At 38.3% G+C, this 19,649-nt stretch overlaps 3 protein-coding genes across 7 annotated transcripts; all 3 read right to left on the bottom strand.

Moving 5' to 3' along the window:
* Positions 1-52: 52 nt before the first annotated feature.
* LOC109005988 (E3 ubiquitin-protein ligase ZNF598-like) lies at positions 53-13,777 on the bottom strand. Its single transcript, XM_018985116.2, has 8 exons — positions 13,555-13,777; positions 4,484-4,679; positions 3,169-3,468; positions 2,858-3,066; positions 2,715-2,763; positions 2,489-2,578; positions 2,303-2,365; positions 53-2,095 (listed from the first exon to the last, which is right to left on the bottom strand). Exons 2-8 carry the CDS (start codon positions 4,649-4,651, stop codon positions 479-481), a joined length of 2,496 nt encoding a protein of 831 aa, XP_018840661.1. The 5' UTR covers positions 4,652-4,679; positions 13,555-13,777; the 3' UTR covers positions 53-478.
* LOC109005991 lies at positions 6,091-8,107 on the bottom strand. The gene is given in 2 exon segments (XM_018985122.2): positions 6,091-7,192; positions 7,194-8,107. Coding segments are annotated over 2 exon segments (1,953 nt in total). The 5' UTR covers positions 8,058-8,107; the 3' UTR covers positions 6,091-6,103.
* A 193-nt stretch (positions 13,778-13,970) lies between the features above and the next one.
* LOC109005990 lies at positions 13,971-19,614 on the bottom strand. 5 transcript variants are annotated; one of them, XR_004802809.1, is made up of 3 exons: positions 17,288-19,614; positions 14,846-15,304; positions 13,971-14,281 (listed from the first exon to the last, which is right to left on the bottom strand). XR_004802809.1 is itself a non-coding variant. In XM_018985119.2 (2 exons), the coding sequence occupies exon 1, from the start codon at positions 19,588-19,590 to the stop codon at positions 17,311-17,313; it is 2,280 nt and encodes a 759-aa protein (XP_018840664.2). In that variant the 5' UTR covers positions 19,591-19,614; the 3' UTR covers positions 16,657-17,159; positions 17,288-17,310. The 5 variants fall into 5 exon arrangements, 2 of the variants coding, with proteins under 2 accessions (XP_018840664.2, XP_018840666.2); XR_004802811.1 differs by having other exon boundaries at positions 13,974-14,281; positions 15,139-15,304; XR_004802810.1 differs by lacking the exon at positions 13,971-14,281 and having other exon boundaries at positions 14,717-15,039; positions 15,139-15,304.
* Between the last annotated feature and the right edge of the window lie 35 nt (positions 19,615-19,649).

Genomic DNA, 19,649 nt, shown 5'->3' with positions numbered 1-19,649 from the left:
GAATGGGGCGTAATTTTCAGGGAAATTTAAAAAAATAATAATAATCAAATGCGATTAAAACCTGTCAGATGTGGAACCACTGCATGTACATTAAAAACAGGAATGTCTAGACATATTGCAAACCTCAACCTCCGCACTATATATATATATATATATATATATATATATATATTGACAAGTCTCCGCACTCTATAATATATATGTACTCAAACGGTTATCTGCTGCATATGAACACTTGCGAGGTGCAAGATATATCCATAGGGGCAAGGGGGATCTGATTCGGGCAACATTGCCTTTGCCTTTAAAGTTACCATGTCACAAAATCCTAAATGGCTGGCCAAGAAAATTCAACTCAACTTGAAAATCCTTTTTGTCTTTCCCAGATCAATCATATGATTCTGACGCTAATGATTCTTGTACTTCTCCACAAAGAAAATACCACTGGAATCAGGGATTTTAGGATCTCTTAAAAAAATTATTAGGTGAAGAGTTTATGGCCTCCTCCATTTCCCCAAACACCACGCACAGGCAACCCCCCTCCATCCGAACTCTCATCCATTGCTTCTGGGTTTGAGTCCGGATCTTTGTTTTTGTGATCCAAAAGTGATGATACAGACCCATCACCCAATCGAGCTCTGAGGAACTTTGGGGTTTTCTTTCTTTGCTTACTTCCTCCACCACCACCCCGTATATTTTGATTAGATATACTACCAGCTAATGGGGAATCGTTCTGACCTCTCAGCTTCATTAAGGGTTGATTACCGGTAATTAGCTCCACATGCTGCTCATCCATCAAAACCTTAGATTTGTCTCCTTTGGAATCACGGTACCCATCCCTAGATAATACCTCCGCCGCTTCTTCCTGGGGCTTGTATGCAGATTGCAGTTGCTTTACGGTGCTCAAAATGTTATTTGCTAATCTATCCTTTGAACTACTGCCTTCAGCAACTATAGACTTCCCTTTACCTATCTTAGAGCCATTGCTGTCTTTCAGGTGGGAATTGCCTGTGCCCCGACCATTAGCTTGGGGAACATTGTTTCGCAAACTAGCATTATAGGTCTCAACAAGCTCTTGCTGTTTCTGCTCATCAGGACACAGCCGAGCCAACTCCAGAATAAGATGTGACAGGCCAAACTTATGGATAAAATCCAGATATCTTCCTGTGTCAATTAAACCCTGGCGATACTGTCCAGAAATGCCTTTAAAGGCAGTGTATCTGTCTTCATTAAATTCAAGGGCAACACGAACCTTTTCCACCAAAGACCGGTTTGCAGTCTGAACATCCTGCACATTTAAGGAAGCCTGGCCACTTCTGGGCAACTTGTGCAATTGTGCTACAGATACTGGAGGGAAATCAGAAATTGAGGGTTTCACAGACTCACTTTCCACAAGATCTGGGGCTGATGCAGAGTGTCTGATCCTACCAGTTTTGCCCGAGTCCCTTGAAGAGCCAACTGATAGAAGTGCAGGTGTTGGCCAAGCCTGAGCCAAACTTGCATAACTAGATGATGCTAGTCCATTACCAGTGGTTATCTTAGACTGTCCAGAACTAAGTGATTTTACAGGTGCTGAATTTGTTGTAGGTCTAGGTTGTGTTGAATCAGCTGCTAGTGGGCGGGGTTCGCGGCTTGCTGCTGACCAAGCCTGAGCTGAATTTAGATCGGTCACATTTCTTTGGCGGCGGAGATGTGCTGCCATAGAGTTACTAGGAAAATTTTCTGATTCCTGTTTTGGTTTTTGTTGACTGTTTTTGGGTGCCATGGGGAGAGGAGGAAAGGAAGATTCTTCCAAAGGAGCATTCCTTGACCTTCCCAAAGCTTGAAGGTACCTTGAAGGTAATTCAGAATCTGTTGTAGCTAATGATTCAAATGGCTGAATTATCGGATCAATATCGCTTGTCCCCTCAGCATCAGGATCAACTTGCAGACTGGATGTTGATGGTGGATCATGAAACATATGATCAGCATTAGCTGTCTCCAAACTTGCTTCAATAGCCATAGAAAGTTGACTTTCAGAATTGATTTGAAATGCTCGTCCTCTCCCACGGCGACGATCTTGTTCATTATTTCGTCGATATTGAAAGCTAGTCGGAATCTGTGAGAATGAGAAAAAAGAAAAATAGTTACCAAAGGATATAGCCAAAGAAATAGAGCTATAGAAAATATGTTTAAAATTAATTGACGCAAAAAGCAGCAATACACGTATGTAATGATCTATAAGACAGAAAGAAGAAGCTAGATTTTTTTTATCAGTAAATCTAGATAAAATGATCATAGCTAACGATTGATAATTTTTACATACCTGCAGAGCAGCATTACGCTTCGAACGTGACATTCTTCCTCCATGTTCAAGAGCATTATGTCTCTGAAAAAAAAAATTAGTAACTGATAGAAATATAGCTAAACCATGAGTCATAAAAATTCAAAATAAAGGACAGGAAAACAAACGCACACATGCACACTACATTCACATGCTATAAGACATCACCTTCAATGCTTCTTCAGATGGAAAGACAATAAATTTTTTGGCTAGGCAGGCGTCATCCTCACACAAGAAATGGTCTTGACGGAAGTGGATCTGTCATAGAAAACAGTCAGTTGTTTCAAAAAATGTTCCCAGCTAAGACAATAATTAACTGTGGACTTCACAAACTTATTGTGGATCTTCACGAATTTATTATTACAAGAAGTGAAAGTAAGCACAAGTATCTTGCCTCTAGGTCGTCATAATTCTTATAATACTCATAGTGACCTGGATGCTGCCTGCATTCAGCAGAGTGAAAAATCATTAACAATTGTCTTTGTTGCAATCAAAGCAGAGGGTTTTTTAGTCACATATGGTAGATTGCTTATTTACCTTTGGCATATGTGACAGGTGTAATGTTCAGTAGACATATGTGAGTACAGTTCATTTTCCCCATAGAATGGAGTTCTGCAAAATTCACAAGAAGGATGCCCTGTAAAGCCACCTCTTTCACTCTCAGTTCCATCCACCTCAGATGCCCCTGTGCTTATATGCTGTTTCAATTGTGCTCTAGTATATAACTTTTGTTCACAAATAAACACCTGGGTCACACAAAACGAGCTAGTGAGTCCTTATGAAAACCATTAAAGAAGTACACTTTTCCTACCAAGAATCATACAAGAGGTCAAGTCTATCCATTTCACCTTCCTTCCTTCCAAACAAAGACTGCACATAAGCAACTTATGTTGATGGAATAAATGACCCTTCAACTGTTCAATGTTCCTAAAATTTGCTCGATGCTTTGAGCCATCATGTGGCTGCCCCTCCATCTTATCACATACACAGCACGATAGCCTACACATTGCCTTGATCATCTTGTAATGGTCAATGTCGTCAAAAAATGCTTGAGTATCCTCGTGGTACCAGTATGATCCCACCCTACCCTCCCTTACTTTTGGCAAGACAGAAAAGTCATTAATCATCCTTGTATAATCTCCTAAGGCCTGCAACAACAGCAAAAGCACATGTATTTATAATAAAGAGAGCAATTGTATAAACAGGAAAAAGATAAATATCAGAAAGGACAAAGAACACCATTTCATGCTCAGTCTAATTTCCTCTACAAATATGTTAACACCTAATAATTTTAAAATTCAATGTCAAGTTTTCACATTAAAATAAATAATAATAAAATAAATAAATAAACCTCGCAAGCACCAAATATTTCATTCGTGCCATCATTAGAATTTTACTGACTAGAAATTATAAACTTATAAATCTTTCAGAGTCCCCAACACTATGAACTAGAGGTGTAGGGCAGGCACCTGCATCCATACCGCCTGCCCCCATTGGTCACAGGCGAATTGCCTGCCCGGTCTCGGCAGGCAGGCAGATTCTCTCAAAAACAAGAGAAGTAGGGAGGGCTGACAGACGACCTGTAGGGCAATCCGCCCACCCAGCTCCAAGACGGGGCCACCCACATAAGCAGGATGGGGTCGGGGTGTGCAGGCGGGCAGCAGGCCTACAATGAACCTTTGACAGTATACATGACCAATGAATTCTCGAAGTTTTTTGTCATGCACAGATGAACCTAATCCATAACGAACCAAACCAAATGGATATTACCAGACTGCCTTGGGCCTTGGCAGTGACAGATTAATATTAAAAAAAACTAAGAAAATGCCTGATTGTAGGTTTAAGTTTGACAAGCAAATAATAAGAAAATATCCTGAAAAGACGAAGAGTTCAACCTCAAAACAAATGCATGAAGAGAGCCACATAAATTCAAAGCAACCAAAACGCAGTGAACTAAAAGCTACTCGGTATTTCCTTCTAAGTGCGGCATAAATCTATTTCCGCCCTAATTTCACATATACCATATACTCAGTCAAACCAAATCAAGATTGAGACAACAAAAAAAAATCGTTAATATACTCAGTCAGTATTATTTAAGCAAATTCTGAATAATCGTAGTAGGCGCGAGGTACCAGAGAGAGAGAGGGGAGAAGAAGTTGAAACCTTGGTGACGAAAACGACGTCAGAATGGGTCTTGCAGATGCAACAGGTGCGATCTTCGCAAATGAAGCGGAGACGAGCGACGCAGGTGGAGCAGACCTCTCGGTGCCCACAGGGACCGTAGGCCACCCATTCCAGAACATCGGCGCACACGGCACAGCTATCGTCCATGTCTTCCTCTGTCTGTCTGTCTGTCTGTAATCAGTATGTTTGTCTGAGATTGACAAGCAAAAGAAAAAACCCCCAATCGAAGCGAGAGAGAGCAGTGAAGATGAGAAAGGAAGATCTAATCTAGGGTTCGCAGAGGTCAACGGACTCCCCCCAATGCTATTGTGATTATTATAGGCTTTAGGTGAAGAAAATAAAAGGGTGAAACTTGTATATATAGGTTCCGCCGCCGTTAATCCAACTGGGAATAGGTAAGTTACCGGATTTGCTACTCTAATATTAAATTTTGGCTTTAATATTTATATAAAAAATTAGTCTTTCTTTTAAAATCAAATTACTACTCTATATTATTTTTAAATAAATTTTTTATTCTTTCTAATCTTAAGATAGATCAAGTTGATTCCTCCATTGAAAACTTGTTAATAAATCGTCAAATATGCCGATATTGTAGTCAGAAAAATAAAAAATAAAATCTTAATTACTTGAACAGAAATCTTGTTTGGACACGGACCATTCTAAAATAAAATAATATTTATAATTTTAGAACCTGCATAAAATATTTAAAAGAAATAGATAAATTTGATCTTTATAAAATAAAACTAATTTTTAATAATAAATTTCATATTTAAAAAAAAATTAGGCTAAATTTTACCCAACTAAAACTATATCTAATTTTATTATTTATCATTTATGTTTACAATTACAATTTAATGACACTTTTTGAGATAGGAGAATCAAGTACAGTTGTTCAAACATATCACCGTTGACTTTTAGGTATTTGGTTTGATGATTTCTCCGACCAACATTCTAAACGTTGAATTGCACTGATTGGATGACTCTCATCGAAGATTGTGTTTATCTAAGTTTCGGTTTGATTAAGTTGGGTTTGGATATTGCAATTAAATTGAGATGAAAGTTAAAAATTGAATAAAATATTATTTTTTAATATTATTATTATTTTAATATTTAAAAAATTAAATTATTTATTATATTTATATAAAAATTTAAAAATTTTATAATGATAAAATAAAAAAAAATGAGTGACCTTAGTAGGACGATTTACTTTTGCATCAAAAACGGAGTTTTTGATTCAATTATTTAACTAAATATTTTTCACAATTAAGAAAGAGAGACATAAAACACGTAGATTATAATATTTAATATAATGATCTCTCGAGTTGTGCAGTTGGACAAAGGTATTAATTTCTACATATTTCTTTAAATAAATACCATATATTTCTTTCTTGCATAACAATTTTTATTTGTAAATATAACAGTAGAAATATAAATACTATGAGAAATTAATTTTATAATTTTAAGGTATTCAAAGTCTCGTATATTCTTTTTAAAAATTATAATCAAATTTTAGATCCATCTATTTTTAATAAAAATAAATACACAAGATTTATCCATTATTTAACATTCTGACACCACATATCAAACATTCACACGTTGCTAAGAGATCCAAAGTGGATCATCAAATTCTCCTTTCAGCATGTCTCCTCCGACCTCACTTCCCAAACGTATGCGCCCCATATCAAGTGCATGATCATCACTGGGGTGCCACGCTGGCGTCCCGTTCTCGTATCCATTCCATGTTAGCCTCCTCAGCTGACTCCCATCCAATCTAACCACATACAGATCACCATATGGTTGAAAACTATTAGGTAAAGACACTGGCTCGGCTGTCACCCCGCCCAAGTTACTCGTGAACAGCAGCCATTTCCCATCCTTACTAAAGCACACGTGGTTGATCCTTTCCCTGTCCACGTCACTCGTACCCTCCGGACCTGCCACGTGAATCCTTCGCAAGCCCGAGCCATCGGGCTTGATCACGAAAATGCTAAACGCGTCAACGTTGTCTGGGTTGTGTCTGTTGGATGAGAAGGCTATCAAATCTCCATTTGGTGACCAATGGGGCATGGTATCAATCCATGGACCCTCAGTTAATTGACGCAAACCGCCGTTCAACTCGCCATCGACGGCATCGACTATGTACAAATTCTTATGCCCAGACCGTCCAGATCGAAACACGATGAACTTGCCATCTGGCGAACAAGACGGGAAGGCATTATTCCCCGTCTCCTCTCTCGTTAAAATCTTCAGCTCGCACTTTATGTCCTCGCAATCCCCATCCAAATCAACCGGATCAAATTCAATGCTTGCAATCTGGACCGTTGCCTTCACTGAACCGAATATCGGCCCCAACGAAGTATATATAACGTGTTTCTCTGTGGGGCTCCACGAGTTGTAAAATGCCATGCGGTCCTTGAGTAGGGTCCATCGCCTAGAACCGTCAGATTTTATAATCTGTAGGCCGGTGTTTGACTCGAAGTCTTGATTAAGCGCGATCAGGTCAGCGGTGGGAGAAAATGAAGGAAACGAACCATTTAGCCTAAGCATTCGAAGTTGTTCGATTGGGGACGTCACAGGGTCAAGATGTGGAATTGTCGACTCGCCCTGTGTTGACTCGCCTCGAAACCGATGGTATCCAAGGATCCGGGAACCAGGAGAGACAAATGGGCTGTAGTGGTGGAACTTAGGGGTTCAAAGGCTTGGTCACCGGGAGGAACGTCTTAGACTCGGTGTCAAAGATCTCGATGTGACGAAACTTGTTTTCGCGCCGCCAAGTTGCAACTGCTATTCGTTTACCATGGTGAATGGCTGCGGGAGTGAAGCAGTGGAGCCCAGAAGGTGTGATCCTAGTGGCGATGTTTGGAAGCCTCGAAAGTTCGAGATTTTCCGGTACAGCTACACTGAAGATGCTCCACCAACCATCGTCGGCTTGGCGGTGGAAGTAAATGACCGAGTCACCAGACCAGGTGGGCCAGCCACCTCGTTCGCACATAGTGATACGGTTACTCGGGTCCGATACCTGGAACACAACTATTTCAGTGTGGAGCTCGTGGAATTCACCATTCCAAGGACGACTCCCGTAAGAAGCAACGGTTATGAAATTCCCAGACTGAGAAATAGCAGGACTATAATCGACGGCACCGTACGGAGTAAGCTGGGTAAGTTCCAACTCCTCAACCCGGGTCGAGTAGAGAGCAGACCAGCTCTTAAAGGGTCGTTCAGGTTGTTCGTGGGCTGAGATGAAGTAGAGGCGGTCGTTCTTGATGACCGGGCGGTCGTGGAAGAGGCTAGTGGACAATGAAGGCAGTGGTTTTGGGATGAGGAGACCAGGCCTGGATAGGTAGATACGTGGAGACCCAGTTCGCTCAGAGATAAAGACGAGTGTCTGATCGTCGTCGACGAACTGGGCATTGAAATTGATGGAGATGCCGTCAGTGAGGCGATGCTCCGGACTGTTCAGGGTGGTGGAAGGGCAGAGTTCGAGAGAGAAGAGGTCAAATCCATATTAGGGCCTACCAACGGTGGTGAAGACGATGGTGCCGGCAAGGTCCATGAGAGAGAGAAAATAAGTGGTGGGAGTTGAGCTGGGTTTGGATTTGGAGATGATTTGAAGGCTTTAGATGCGGCCATCCTTGGGGAGCTTTATATGGCAAGGAAGTGCCTGACTTACGTATAGCGTGACCTAGCATTCTTATCCTTCGTGGAGTAACGAATGTCTGGGGCCTGGGCAGTCAAAAAGTTGACTTCAAATGTATAATTTATCTTGCAGCTCAAGCAAACTTGCACCATATTTGTACCGGAAATGTCCAAATGTTACGGGCCTGGCCTACCTCCCTTGTCCTAATAAAGTGGGTGGGTAGTTTTGATATGGAATGTAGGATTTAAAATTTGATGTATTATTGATTCTCAAAAATCATTTTTTCTTCCTGCATTCTTAATTAATTACGACAAAAGAAATCATGAGGACCTGCACCTGGCTCTTTTTTAGCTTTTATTGGGATGGTGAAATATATAATAATAAAATTAAAATTGAAACAATTAAATTGAGATATTAAAATCTCACTTTCTTTAAAGAAGTGAGATTTAAGCTTTTTTATTGTCATAAAAGAAAATTAACTAAAAATAAAATAGTTAACTAAAATTGACAATTTGGAGATAAAAATGTCTGATTTTGGTGTCGAGAAAGGCCCCACCAAGCAAAGCGTTGTGACCACGACGTGCATCCCGAAAAGAGCTTTCTGTATTACTGTCATATGCGCAATTCTGACATCTATAGTCAAAATTATAGTTAAAATACGGATGTCGTCACTTATCCTCGCCCAACTAAGAGATGTCTCATCGCCCAACCGAGAGATAAGTCTTCATCACCCAAATCTATCACTCTTCGCCTGAATTTTTATCTCTTCTCACCTACTTTGAGCTGGTCTACCTTTTCCCAATAGTCCAGTGTTTTAATGTCGTGTTTGTTAGCTGAGCTTCATCGGCCTTAGATTCGGACTTGAATCCCCCTGCATCAAAACTTTATTTACGAATGTGGTAGCTTGTCAATGATACTACAAACAATTAACTTTCTCTAATTTTGATGCCTTGAGATCTAACTTCTGTTACAATCATTTCAAAATCTTGCGCTCATTTTGCAACAGACTTCTCATCTACCATTTGATATCAAAATAAGCGACTTGACGCATTTGCTCCGGCTTCTTCTGAATATATTTACTCTATAAAGCTTTCAAAATTTTCTTTACAGATGAATAAATAGTATTATAATAATCATATAAATGATCCTTATGAAAATTCAAGAGATAACACTGACAATCATATTCATCTTTTGCATATATTTCAACCTTTTCTTCATGAGCTTTCACTTATATTTAAATCATGTTCTCGGTAGTGATCCTGTTAGGGTTCTTGGCAATGAGAACATATGAGGCATTGAGAAGGCTTAGATAGAATTAGGAGTGGCAATATGTAACACAATCTGTTAACCCAATACGAACACGACACGATAAAAATGGGTTAGGATTTAACCTTAACGGGTTCGGGTCAAAACGGGTTGACCCGTTAAGACACAATTACTTAACGGGTCACTAACGGGTTTAAGAAAATAAAAATTACCATTTTACCCTTAGACCTAAACTCAAAAAACCCTAACTATACTTAATCCATGTTGCACGGGCACCCCCCCTCCTCTCCCCTCTCTAGTTCTCTTCTCCCCCTCCCTCTCCGAGTCTCCAAGTACTGCTAAGTTGCTAACCCACGCTGGCCCCCCCTCCAGCAGTTAGCTTCACTGTGACTCGCGGCCTCACCACCCCTCTTGGCCGCCATTTTGACCCGGTAGGTAGTAACCCACGCCGCCCCGAGTCCTGAGTCTCAAAGTGCTAACCCATGCTAACCCCCCCTCCAGCAGTTCTCTTCACGGTAAATCGTGGCCTCGCCGCCCCTCTTGGCCTCAACTTCAACCTAGTAGGCAGTAACTGAAACTCACGCCGCCCGTCGCCCACTGTAAGTCAATCCAACCAATATTTTTGTGTATTGTTTGTGTATTTTTTTCCTTAGCATTTAGATCTTATGGGTCTGTATTGTTTGGTTGCTGAGAAAAAAAAAAAGATGAGAATTTCCTTGGATTAAAAAGAGATGGGAAAACGTTGATTTGTGAGTGTGACTTTATGACTCTATATTGTTTGGTTGCCAAGAGTATATATTGATTAAATGGCCGTATGTTTGAGTTTATCTAGTTAGAATCTACTTCATCAGCCATGGCTTTAATCATTGAGATGGATCCCGACTACAAATCACAAAATTATAAATCAACCTGGTTAATTAGTACATGATCATCAGCTGTTATAATTTGTTTAATACTCAATACATAGGTTGGTTCTAAACAACTAGCAAAACTTGATGGTTAAACAACTAACAACTAGCTTGGACAATATCTTGACAAATTAAGAATGAAGTTAATCGCTATTTAGTATGGATTTTAAACTTATAAGCAGTTTCATGATGTTGTAAGAAATATATATATATATATATATATATATATATATATATATATATTGCTGTGTGGTTATCATCCTTGTTAATTAAAAACAGAAAAAAAAAAAAACGGTTGGGGGAAATTAAAATTCTAGTTTCTCCACTACACACACACATATATATGCCATCTAAAGTATACAACTCGTTAAAAGAAAGGCCAAGTAAATACCTTAAAACTAGTATAATTAAATCTCACTATCTAATATATAAAATTAATAAAAAAATTCCAAGAATATCAAATAATATTTTTAATTTAATGATTTGTATTACATTATTGTTTCAAATCACATATTGGTTTGAAAATTATTTATTTATTTTTTGTGTACAAAAATTTGATTTATTTAGACCTGACGATCTTTCTGTCCATATGAGAAAAAGTCAATTAGATCTTTACTTGGATGAACCTAAGGCAGATATAAATACAAAGATTGACATTCTTTTCTTTTAGAAAGAAAATGAATTTCGTTATTTTGATTTTGCTTGTATGGCTCGTGACATTTTGAGTGTTTCAGTTTCTACAGTTACATCTACTTTTAGTGTTGGTGGACGTATCATTAATTAGTTTAGGAGTGCACTAAAAGCAGATATTGTTGAAGCATTAGTCTGCAATAGAGATTGGTTATATGGCGAAGAACAAGATAATATTATTCTTATTTTATTGAATAAATGATTGTAATTTTTCAATAGAATAATATTATTTGATATAAAACTTTATTGATATATATTTTTTAATAGAAATACAAGAAGAAGTTAAATTGGATGAGTTAACAAAAAATGTCATAGAGTTGTAGAACAACAAGGGCAAGGACTTGGAGGACACTTCACCTCATTCTTCAAGCTCTAAATTTGTTTAGATTTATGTTTTTATTATATTTGAGATTGTAACATTAATATACTTATTATGTGTATTTTGTTTATTATATTTGAGATATATTTTAATATATTATTACAATGTGTGTAGATCATATATATTTAGATTGTAATTTTAGACTTGTAGTTAATTTTTAATTTTTTATAGATATTATTTATATTTAAATATTTATATAAAATCAATTAGGTTAAACGGGTCGGGTCGTATCGTGTCTGTTCAACTCATTATCGTAATTGGGTTAAAACGGAACGAGTCGTGTCGTGTCAATTTATTTCTGATTCATTAACATGTCATAACGGATCGTGTTGTATCAACCCGTTATCGTACTGTGTCGTGTTCGTGTTTGAAATTTTGACACGAAACCCTTAACGGATTGTGTTTGTGTCGACTCATTAACTGTAATGTACATACTTTGACATGACACGAACACGATCCGTTAACATAATTTGACACCCCTAGATAGACTAGCACTTTGCACTTTTATATCTTGGAATGGGCTCCCTTGAAACAAAATGGGTTATTGAGATACTCAATACTTTTCATGAATTTTCAATTGTAGGCTCCATCTGAATCTCTTAAAATTGTTGGTAAAATATATAGTAATAAAATCTAGATGAAATTAAAATTGAAACGAAATCAATTTAGACTGAGACAGGAAAATCCTGTCTTCTTTAAAGAGATTCAAGTCCTATGTAATAGACAAAATTTGGAATGAACAAGTGCAACATACATCATCTTGACTTGTTTCCTCCCGGACACAACATTCCAGTTAATCATTATATAGTTTGAACAAACTCTATACAAGTAATTGAGTCCAAAACTTCACTAGAATAATAAATAAAAAAAAAAAAGCACCTATGTCTGAAATTCTCAAGAGCAACCACACTATTTTTTTTTTTTTAACTTCTATCTTGTACGGAAGAAAGACACCACCAAAAGATGAGCTGGTTTGACAAACGTATAGACAATTTAATGAATAGTGGACCATAAAGGGAAGAGCCAGCTGAGTGCAGAGTAAGAAATTTGTAGGGGTTACACATTAACAACGTGGTCAAACATAATCATTAAAAAAAAAAAAAATACTGAATCAACTTAATAAGCACTTGCCCCGCTGATTTAGATTTAGAGATGAAAGTAATGATCTTAACTAAAAGATAAAAATTAAAAATAAATACTATTAAAATATTATTTTTTAATATTAATATTGTTTTAAAATTTAAAAAAATTAAATTAAGATTTAAAAAAGTTAAATTGTTTATTATATTTTATATGAAAATTTTAAAAAATTATAATAATGAAAAAAGATGAGATGAAAGACTTTTCTAATCCAAAGTGAACCTTAATGTAACTCCCTGTTATTAAAAAAAAAATCCAAACTTTACAGATATTAGATACTAACATATTGTTTGTAGGAACTATGTAGCAGTAAGAACATTTCGGACAAAAGGAAAATATTTCTTTGGAAAGTAGTATATTATTTCTTAAAACAATATGAATAACTACTCTCTCGTAGTTTCTGAAAGTGAAACCAAACTCCATACCAATCTTTGAACCTTTCTACCATTAGCTTTTACACAGTTGAAATTTGGAACTATGAAGAATTAGGGATCAAAATGCAGGAAAACTTTTTGGGCAGGGTTTAGCAGCTCCTCAAGGATCAGATACTAACCTTATTTCCTACTAAATTCTCTCATTGATTGCTCAAAATGATAAGTAATATTATTAGGAAGACCTGAACCATGAACAGCATTACCTCCCAGCCAGTGAACCATGTAATTGCAGGAGTTCTTCCTTAGTTATCCCAACTTGAGATAGACTTTTTGTCATCCGCAAGGTGGCCAGAGTTGTGGAACTAGTTAATTCACAATGATAGTTATCTACAAATAAAATACATGACCAGCTGCAACTAATATATACCCCACTCCGTCCATATTTCTTACATGATGGTGATTCCCTTTTCACTCGTCCTAAAATTATGAGATTTTTCCAAAATGAAAACATGTATCAATTTAGCTTTTCCATATTACGCTTAGATTTGCACTGACCTTTTTTCTTTTCTTTTTTCCTCCAATAAACCAATTTTTGTGGCCGATTTAACATAATCATAAGGTGGGAGCACATATTTAAGGCTGGAGAAATTTATTACCTCAAGTGTTTCCACTGGCAAAGATGATGCCAACATGTTGCTACAGCTTCTCAAATTTTGGTTATCACCATATTGTTCAACCTCAACTGGACGGGAAATATTCAAATGAAATGCTGTCGGTACCATGAATTCCACCAAGAAATCGCAAAGTTAATACAATTAAGGACTCGTTTGTTTTCAGAAAATATCTCATCTCATCTCATCTCGTCTAATTATTTACAATTTTTCCAACTTCCAATATAAAATAAAATAAACAATTCAATTTTTTCAAATCCCAAAACAAAAATAATATTAAAATATATATTCTAACAATACTTTATTTAAATTTTTAACTTTAATTTCAACTCATCTCATCTCATCTAATCTCATTTGCAAAAACAAACGAAATTACCTGTTGCAGGCCTAGTGAGACATTCACCAAATAACAGTTGAGAGTGCGCTCCCGGCAAAGTCCCAGCATTCAAGTTTAAATCCTCAAATGGAACAGTTGAATTTCACAAAGTAACAAGAGATAATACACACACCTATGCATATATATCCATCCAGGTATGCTTTCTAGATAAGGAACCGAACCTCACGGCATAAACTTAATCCCAATCATGAGCAAGAGCATAATCCACTGGATCGGCTAGACTTATAGTACAAGGAAAGCCATCACTTGTCTCTAGCCCTTGACATGGAAGGTATGCTACTGCCACTTCTACCGCTTTTGGATCCACAACCGTATCTACTAGTTCAGTAACAGCCCTTTCATATAAGCATTTTAAATCCTCATCTATTGTAATTTCGAGCAATAAATTGTTCTAGCTGTCTAATATACAGTGAGAATCCTTCCAGTAACATGCCATCACATCGTATAGCACTTGCACATGAACTTATATCATATGAACATGGCAATAAAGTTGGATATAACAAGGAAACTAAGAACCCTAAAAAATTATAACAGGTATAACAAACTAGGCCCATTTGGATTGAGAAGTGATCTTAACTCATCTCATCTCATCATTACAACTTTACTAAATTTTCACAAAATATAATAAATAATTCAACTTTTTTAAATCTCCTAACAGTAATAATATTAAAAAATAATATTCTAACAGTATTTTATTAAATTCATTTAAAATCATCTCATCTTATCTTATTTCACCTCTCAATCCAAACGGAGGCTAAATGTTATTAACTTGAATACTATGTAATAAAAAAAACTTTATGCTGGTTTTCCCATCGATTGTTACATGTGGTAATTCCATAATGCCCCTTTGAAACTTTTCAGAATCTTAGATGCAAGTACCTGTTTTAGGGTGAAGGGACATTAAACACACCACCCCTCACTGCCAACTCTACCACAAGCAGTGAAGCTGCCACTCAATAGTATACACCATCCACACACAATAGTATAATCATTCGCACTATTTCCACTGCCACCATTATCACCAAAACTTCGACACTCCCTCTCTTAGTAACCTAACCTAACCTAACCACTAGCTGCATAAAAGAAGCTGGAGTAGCAAGTTTAGCAATTCATGAAATAAAATCAGCCTTCAAAATTGTATAGTGCCTGTACATGTAGGCTCAAGAAAGTACCGTGGTTTTGTGAGTTAGTATAAAATCACTGGGACGCCATTTTGCTCATCCTCATATGCCCCCTCACAGTCACACTGTCCTCCTCCCTATATCATTCTTCAATGCTCTAGATTCTTCCAAGTTCTCCAGAATCTGCAGAACATGTTTCTACTGAAATGGCAATTTCCTGTAAAAAACAATTCAAAGCAGGTTTGGAACACAATACAAGATATAAAATTCTCATCTCATCTCATCTCATCTAATCATTACACCTTTTTCAAATCCCCATACAAAATATAATAAACAATTCAACTTTTTCAAATTCCAATACACATTTTTCAAATTCCAAAACAATAATAATATTAAAACATAATATTTTAAACTTCAAAATAAAACACAAAATTCTCATCTCACCCCCCAAACCTGCCCTCAGTGTCTACAAAACCACACCAATAAATGCAAAACTCCTTTATCCCAACATGTTTACCTATCTACATCTCCTTTCCTCCACATAATGCAAGTTTCAGGCATCTTATACGAGTCACGAATATTTGTGCATATCAATCCATGAATAGATTCAATCTTTCTGATCAATTTACAGAGTTAAGGCACACTCATGCAATGAACAGCAGCCCTATTCATTAAAGACGCAATATGAACATTTGTTTTTCTTCTCCTCTCTTTCATGATTCCATCTCTAATTGCTTTGTTTCCCTTCTGGTAAAAGGGTTGGGAGTCGAGGATTGAACGGGTTGGGAGTCGAGGATTGAACTTCAAGAAATGGGCATCTCTTAGGTAGTGAGAATACTTGAGAAGTGCTGAGAATGTTTGTAAATAGTTATGAGTAGAGATCAGAGTGAGTTTGTGAGTCCCATTAAGAATATTTTGAATTGTTTGAATGTGTGAAATATGTTGAGTTGTTGACTTTTAGATAGGTAATTGAAAAAAGTGAGTCCCATAAATATTATAGTGATTTTATTTTTAGTAATAAATATTATAGTGATTTTATTATATTAATTTTTTAATATTAATAAATATTGTAGTGATTTTATTTTATTTTTATATATAATAATAAATATTATAATGATTTTATTTTCATATATATAATAGTGATAAATATTATAGTAGTATTATTTTTTATTTATATATTATAGTGATGTTATTTTTTATTTATATAATATAGTGATTTTATTTTTTATTTATATATAATAGTGATAAATATTATAGTGATTTTATTTTTTATTTATATATTATAGTGACTTTATTTTTTATTTATATATTATAGTAATTTTTGAAAAGACTTTAATATGAAGATGGTTCATTGCATTTGACATGTGAAATATTTCTAATAGTATGAGAATACTTAAAAAGTATTGAGGTATCTTGACTACCCAAATGCAGCCTTAATCTTCAAGTTATCTTTAAGTAGGTAGCTATTAATTTCACATAAGGGAATCCAAAAGACTTTCCATTCTCAACTAAAGAAATGCAACTCAAATGAATTCAGAATAGACTTCCAGAAAGAAAAAAGAATAGAGATATTCGAGAATCCAGATATTATACCAAAAAAATACATTTGTAAAAGAGTTTGGCATGTTCAATACTTTTTTAACCAACAAAGCTACTTCAAGGGAGCCCTTTAACCACCAAATTTGCTATAAAGCAACATAATAATTCTTCAGTGATACCAACCAATCCGATTACAAAATTTAAACAGGAGTGGCAATTCATGGGAGTCCTATTCCAAGACAACGCTGCCAATCCTACAAAGATAAACCGATAAAGCTAAGTTGTAAGATCACAGGAAATAACACTATTCATCAAAGAAAGATCGTTCCTTCAAATAGGGCTGATAACAAACAACCACGATAGCAGCCAATCCAGCTTTATTCAAATCAACTTTAAAGGATCATCTCCTGAAATCTACTCGTGCACAAACAAACAGAGCTTCCCAATGCTTCTTTATTGATAATTCACTTCCCATCTTCCCAAGTCAACATCAGCACAAGTATGCTCACAGCTAATCATCCCAACATACAGTTCTGAAAAGAGTTAAAAAGTGCCATGCAAATCAATTCTGTGCCTCACAACCTACTTTCATAGGAAGGAAGCAATCTTATGCACAAATATAAAGGGAAAACTAGGCAAAATGAGATACAACAAAATGTACCTTGCGCAGTAATAGACTAAAGTCTACTGCTTCACAAATTCACAAGAGAGCCAACGTAGCTCCCTAAACTCCCCTCTCAGCTGATCCCCACCAACCTCGCTTCCCAGAGTCAAGCGTCCCATGTCCAGCTCATCATCATCCCCCGAGTGCCATGCTGGCGTCCCGTTCTCGTACCCATCACAAGTCAGCCTCCTCAGTCCACTCCCGTCCAACCTCACCACGTACAAGTCGCCGTATGGCTGAAATTGATTGGGCCACGACACCGGTTCCGTGGACACACCGCCAAAGTTAGCCGTGAACAGAAGCCACTCCCCGTCCTTATTAAAGTAGACGTGGTTGATCCTCTCCATGTCAGCTTCATTCGAACCCTCAGGTCCCGCCACGTAGATCCTACGCATATCGGAGCCGTCGGGTTTGACGACGTAAAGGCCGAACTTTCGGCTGTTGTCCGGATTGTGTCTATTGGATGAAAACGCAATCAGATCTCCTTTGGGTGACCAGCTAGGCATGGTATCGATCCACGCGCCGTCCGTCAACCGACGTATTCCGCCGTTGAACTCGCCATCGACAGAGTCCACTATGTACAAATTCTTGTGCCCAGACCTTCCAGACCGGAACACGACGGACTTGCCGTCCGGAGAACAGGCCGGAAAGGCGTTATTCCCCGTCTCCTCTTTGGTTAAAATCTTCACGTCGCACTTCACGTCCTCGCCATCGCCGTCCAGATCTGCCTGGTTGAATTCGACCCTTGCGATCTGGACCGTCTCTGTCACTGACCTGAATATAGGCCCCAAAGATGTGTATATAACGTGTTTCTCTGCGGGGCTCCACGAGTTGCCAAACGCTGTACGGCCCTTGATTAGGGTCCACCGCTTCGTACCGTCCGATTTTAGTATCTTCAGGCTAGAATTCGAACCAAAGTCGTAATTGAACGCGATATACTTACCGTCGGCAGAATACGAAGGGAAAAAGCCGTTTATCCTGAACATTCGGAGTTGCTTAATCGGAGACATCAATGACTCGATATATGGAATCGTCGACACGCCTTCTATCGACTCACCTCGGAACCGATGGTACCCGAGGAACCGGGAACCGGGAGAGACAAAAGGGTTGTAGTGGTTTATAGTCGGATTCAGCGACTCCGTCACTGGGGAGAATGTCTTCGATTCAGTGTCAAAGATCTCAATGTGTCTGAACTCCCTTTCACACCGGCGGGTCGCAACAGCGATCCGTTTACCGTCGTGCAAGGCGGCCGGTGTGATGCAATGGAGCCCGGGAGGGGTGACCCGAGTGACAGTGTTATGAAGTTCCGAAGAAAGCTCGAGATTTTCCGGCAGATCCAACCTAAAAATGCTCCACCAACCATCCTCCGCTTCGCGATGAAAGTAGATGGTGGAGTCCCCAGACCAAGCGGGCCAGCCGCCTCGTTCGCAGACGGTCACCCGGTTATTCGGGTCGGATTGTGGAAACACAACTAGATTGGTGTGAAGCTCGAAGAACTCACCGTCCCAAGGTCGAGACCCGTATGACGCAACGGCGATGAATTTACCGGACCGAGAAACAGCGGGACTGTAATCGACAGTACCGTACGGGGTGAGCCGAGTAACATCCAACTCATCGACCCGGGTCGAGTAGAGGGCGCACCAGCTTTTGAAGAGTCGATCGGGTTGCTCGTGGGCTGAGATGAAGTAGAGACGGCCGTTGTGGATGACGGGGCGGTCGTGGAAGAGGCTAGTGGGTATATAAGGAAGTGGTTTCGGACTGGAGAATCCAGGTTGAGACAGGTAGATACGGGAAGATCCGGTGCGCTCGGAGATGAATACGAGGGTCTGATCATCGTCGACGAACTGACCGTTGAAGTTGATGGAGATGGCATCGGTGAGGCGACGCTCGGAACTGACAGTGGAGGCGGGACCGAGTTCGACAGAGAAGAGGTCGAATCCGTAATGGGGCCTGTCAAGAGTGGAGAAGACGATGGAGCCTGTAGGATTAGGATCCATGTGGGCGTGGGTGTGGGTGTGGGTGTGAGTCGGAGAGTGAGTAGTGGGAGGAGTTGGGCTTGAGATGACGGAACAGCGGGGATTGAAATGCTTAAGGAGAAGAAGCGGGGAGGCAACAGGTTGAGGAAGAGAGAGCGCTCTTGGCACTGGAAATGGTAATCGAGTGCGTATGAGGTGACGCAGCATGCTTATCCGTGTCGATCGACATCTGTCCAATATGAAGATTGAAGAAGATGGAAATAAAGCCAAGAGGACTGAGAAGCCGGAAGAAAGTATTAGGATAAGAATATAGTGATGAGTCATGCCAACAGCTCAAGTTCCCAACACTGATTACGAATAAATAGTGTGGTGTAGTCGGTGAT

This window comes from Juglans regia, chromosome 11 (genome assembly GCF_001411555.2).
Source record: "Juglans regia cultivar Chandler chromosome 11, Walnut 2.0, whole genome shotgun sequence".
Taxonomy (NCBI): Eukaryota; Viridiplantae; Streptophyta; class Magnoliopsida; order Fagales; family Juglandaceae; genus Juglans; species Juglans regia.
Note: the sequence above shows the minus strand (reverse complement) of the source record. Positions and strands in the feature narration are given on the sequence as shown.

Bases quoted from the DNA above. Each gene is read 5' to 3' on its own strand.
- LOC109005988 (XM_018985116.2), bottom strand. From the start codon at position 4,651: ATGGACGATAGCTGTGCCGTGTGCGCCGATGTTCTGGAATGGGTGGCC. The intron at 2,579-2,714 runs GCAAGATACTTG...TTTCTATGACAG, and splicing joins AGAATTATGACGACCTAGAG to ATCCACTTCCGTCAAGACCA. The intron at 2,366-2,488 runs GTGATGTCTTAT...TTTTTTTTTCAG, and splicing joins CATCTGAAGAAGCATTGAAG to AGACATAATGCTCTTGAACA.
- LOC109005990 (XM_018985119.2), bottom strand. From the start codon at position 19,590: ATGACTCATCACTATATTCTTATCCTAATACTTTCTTCCGGCTTCTCA.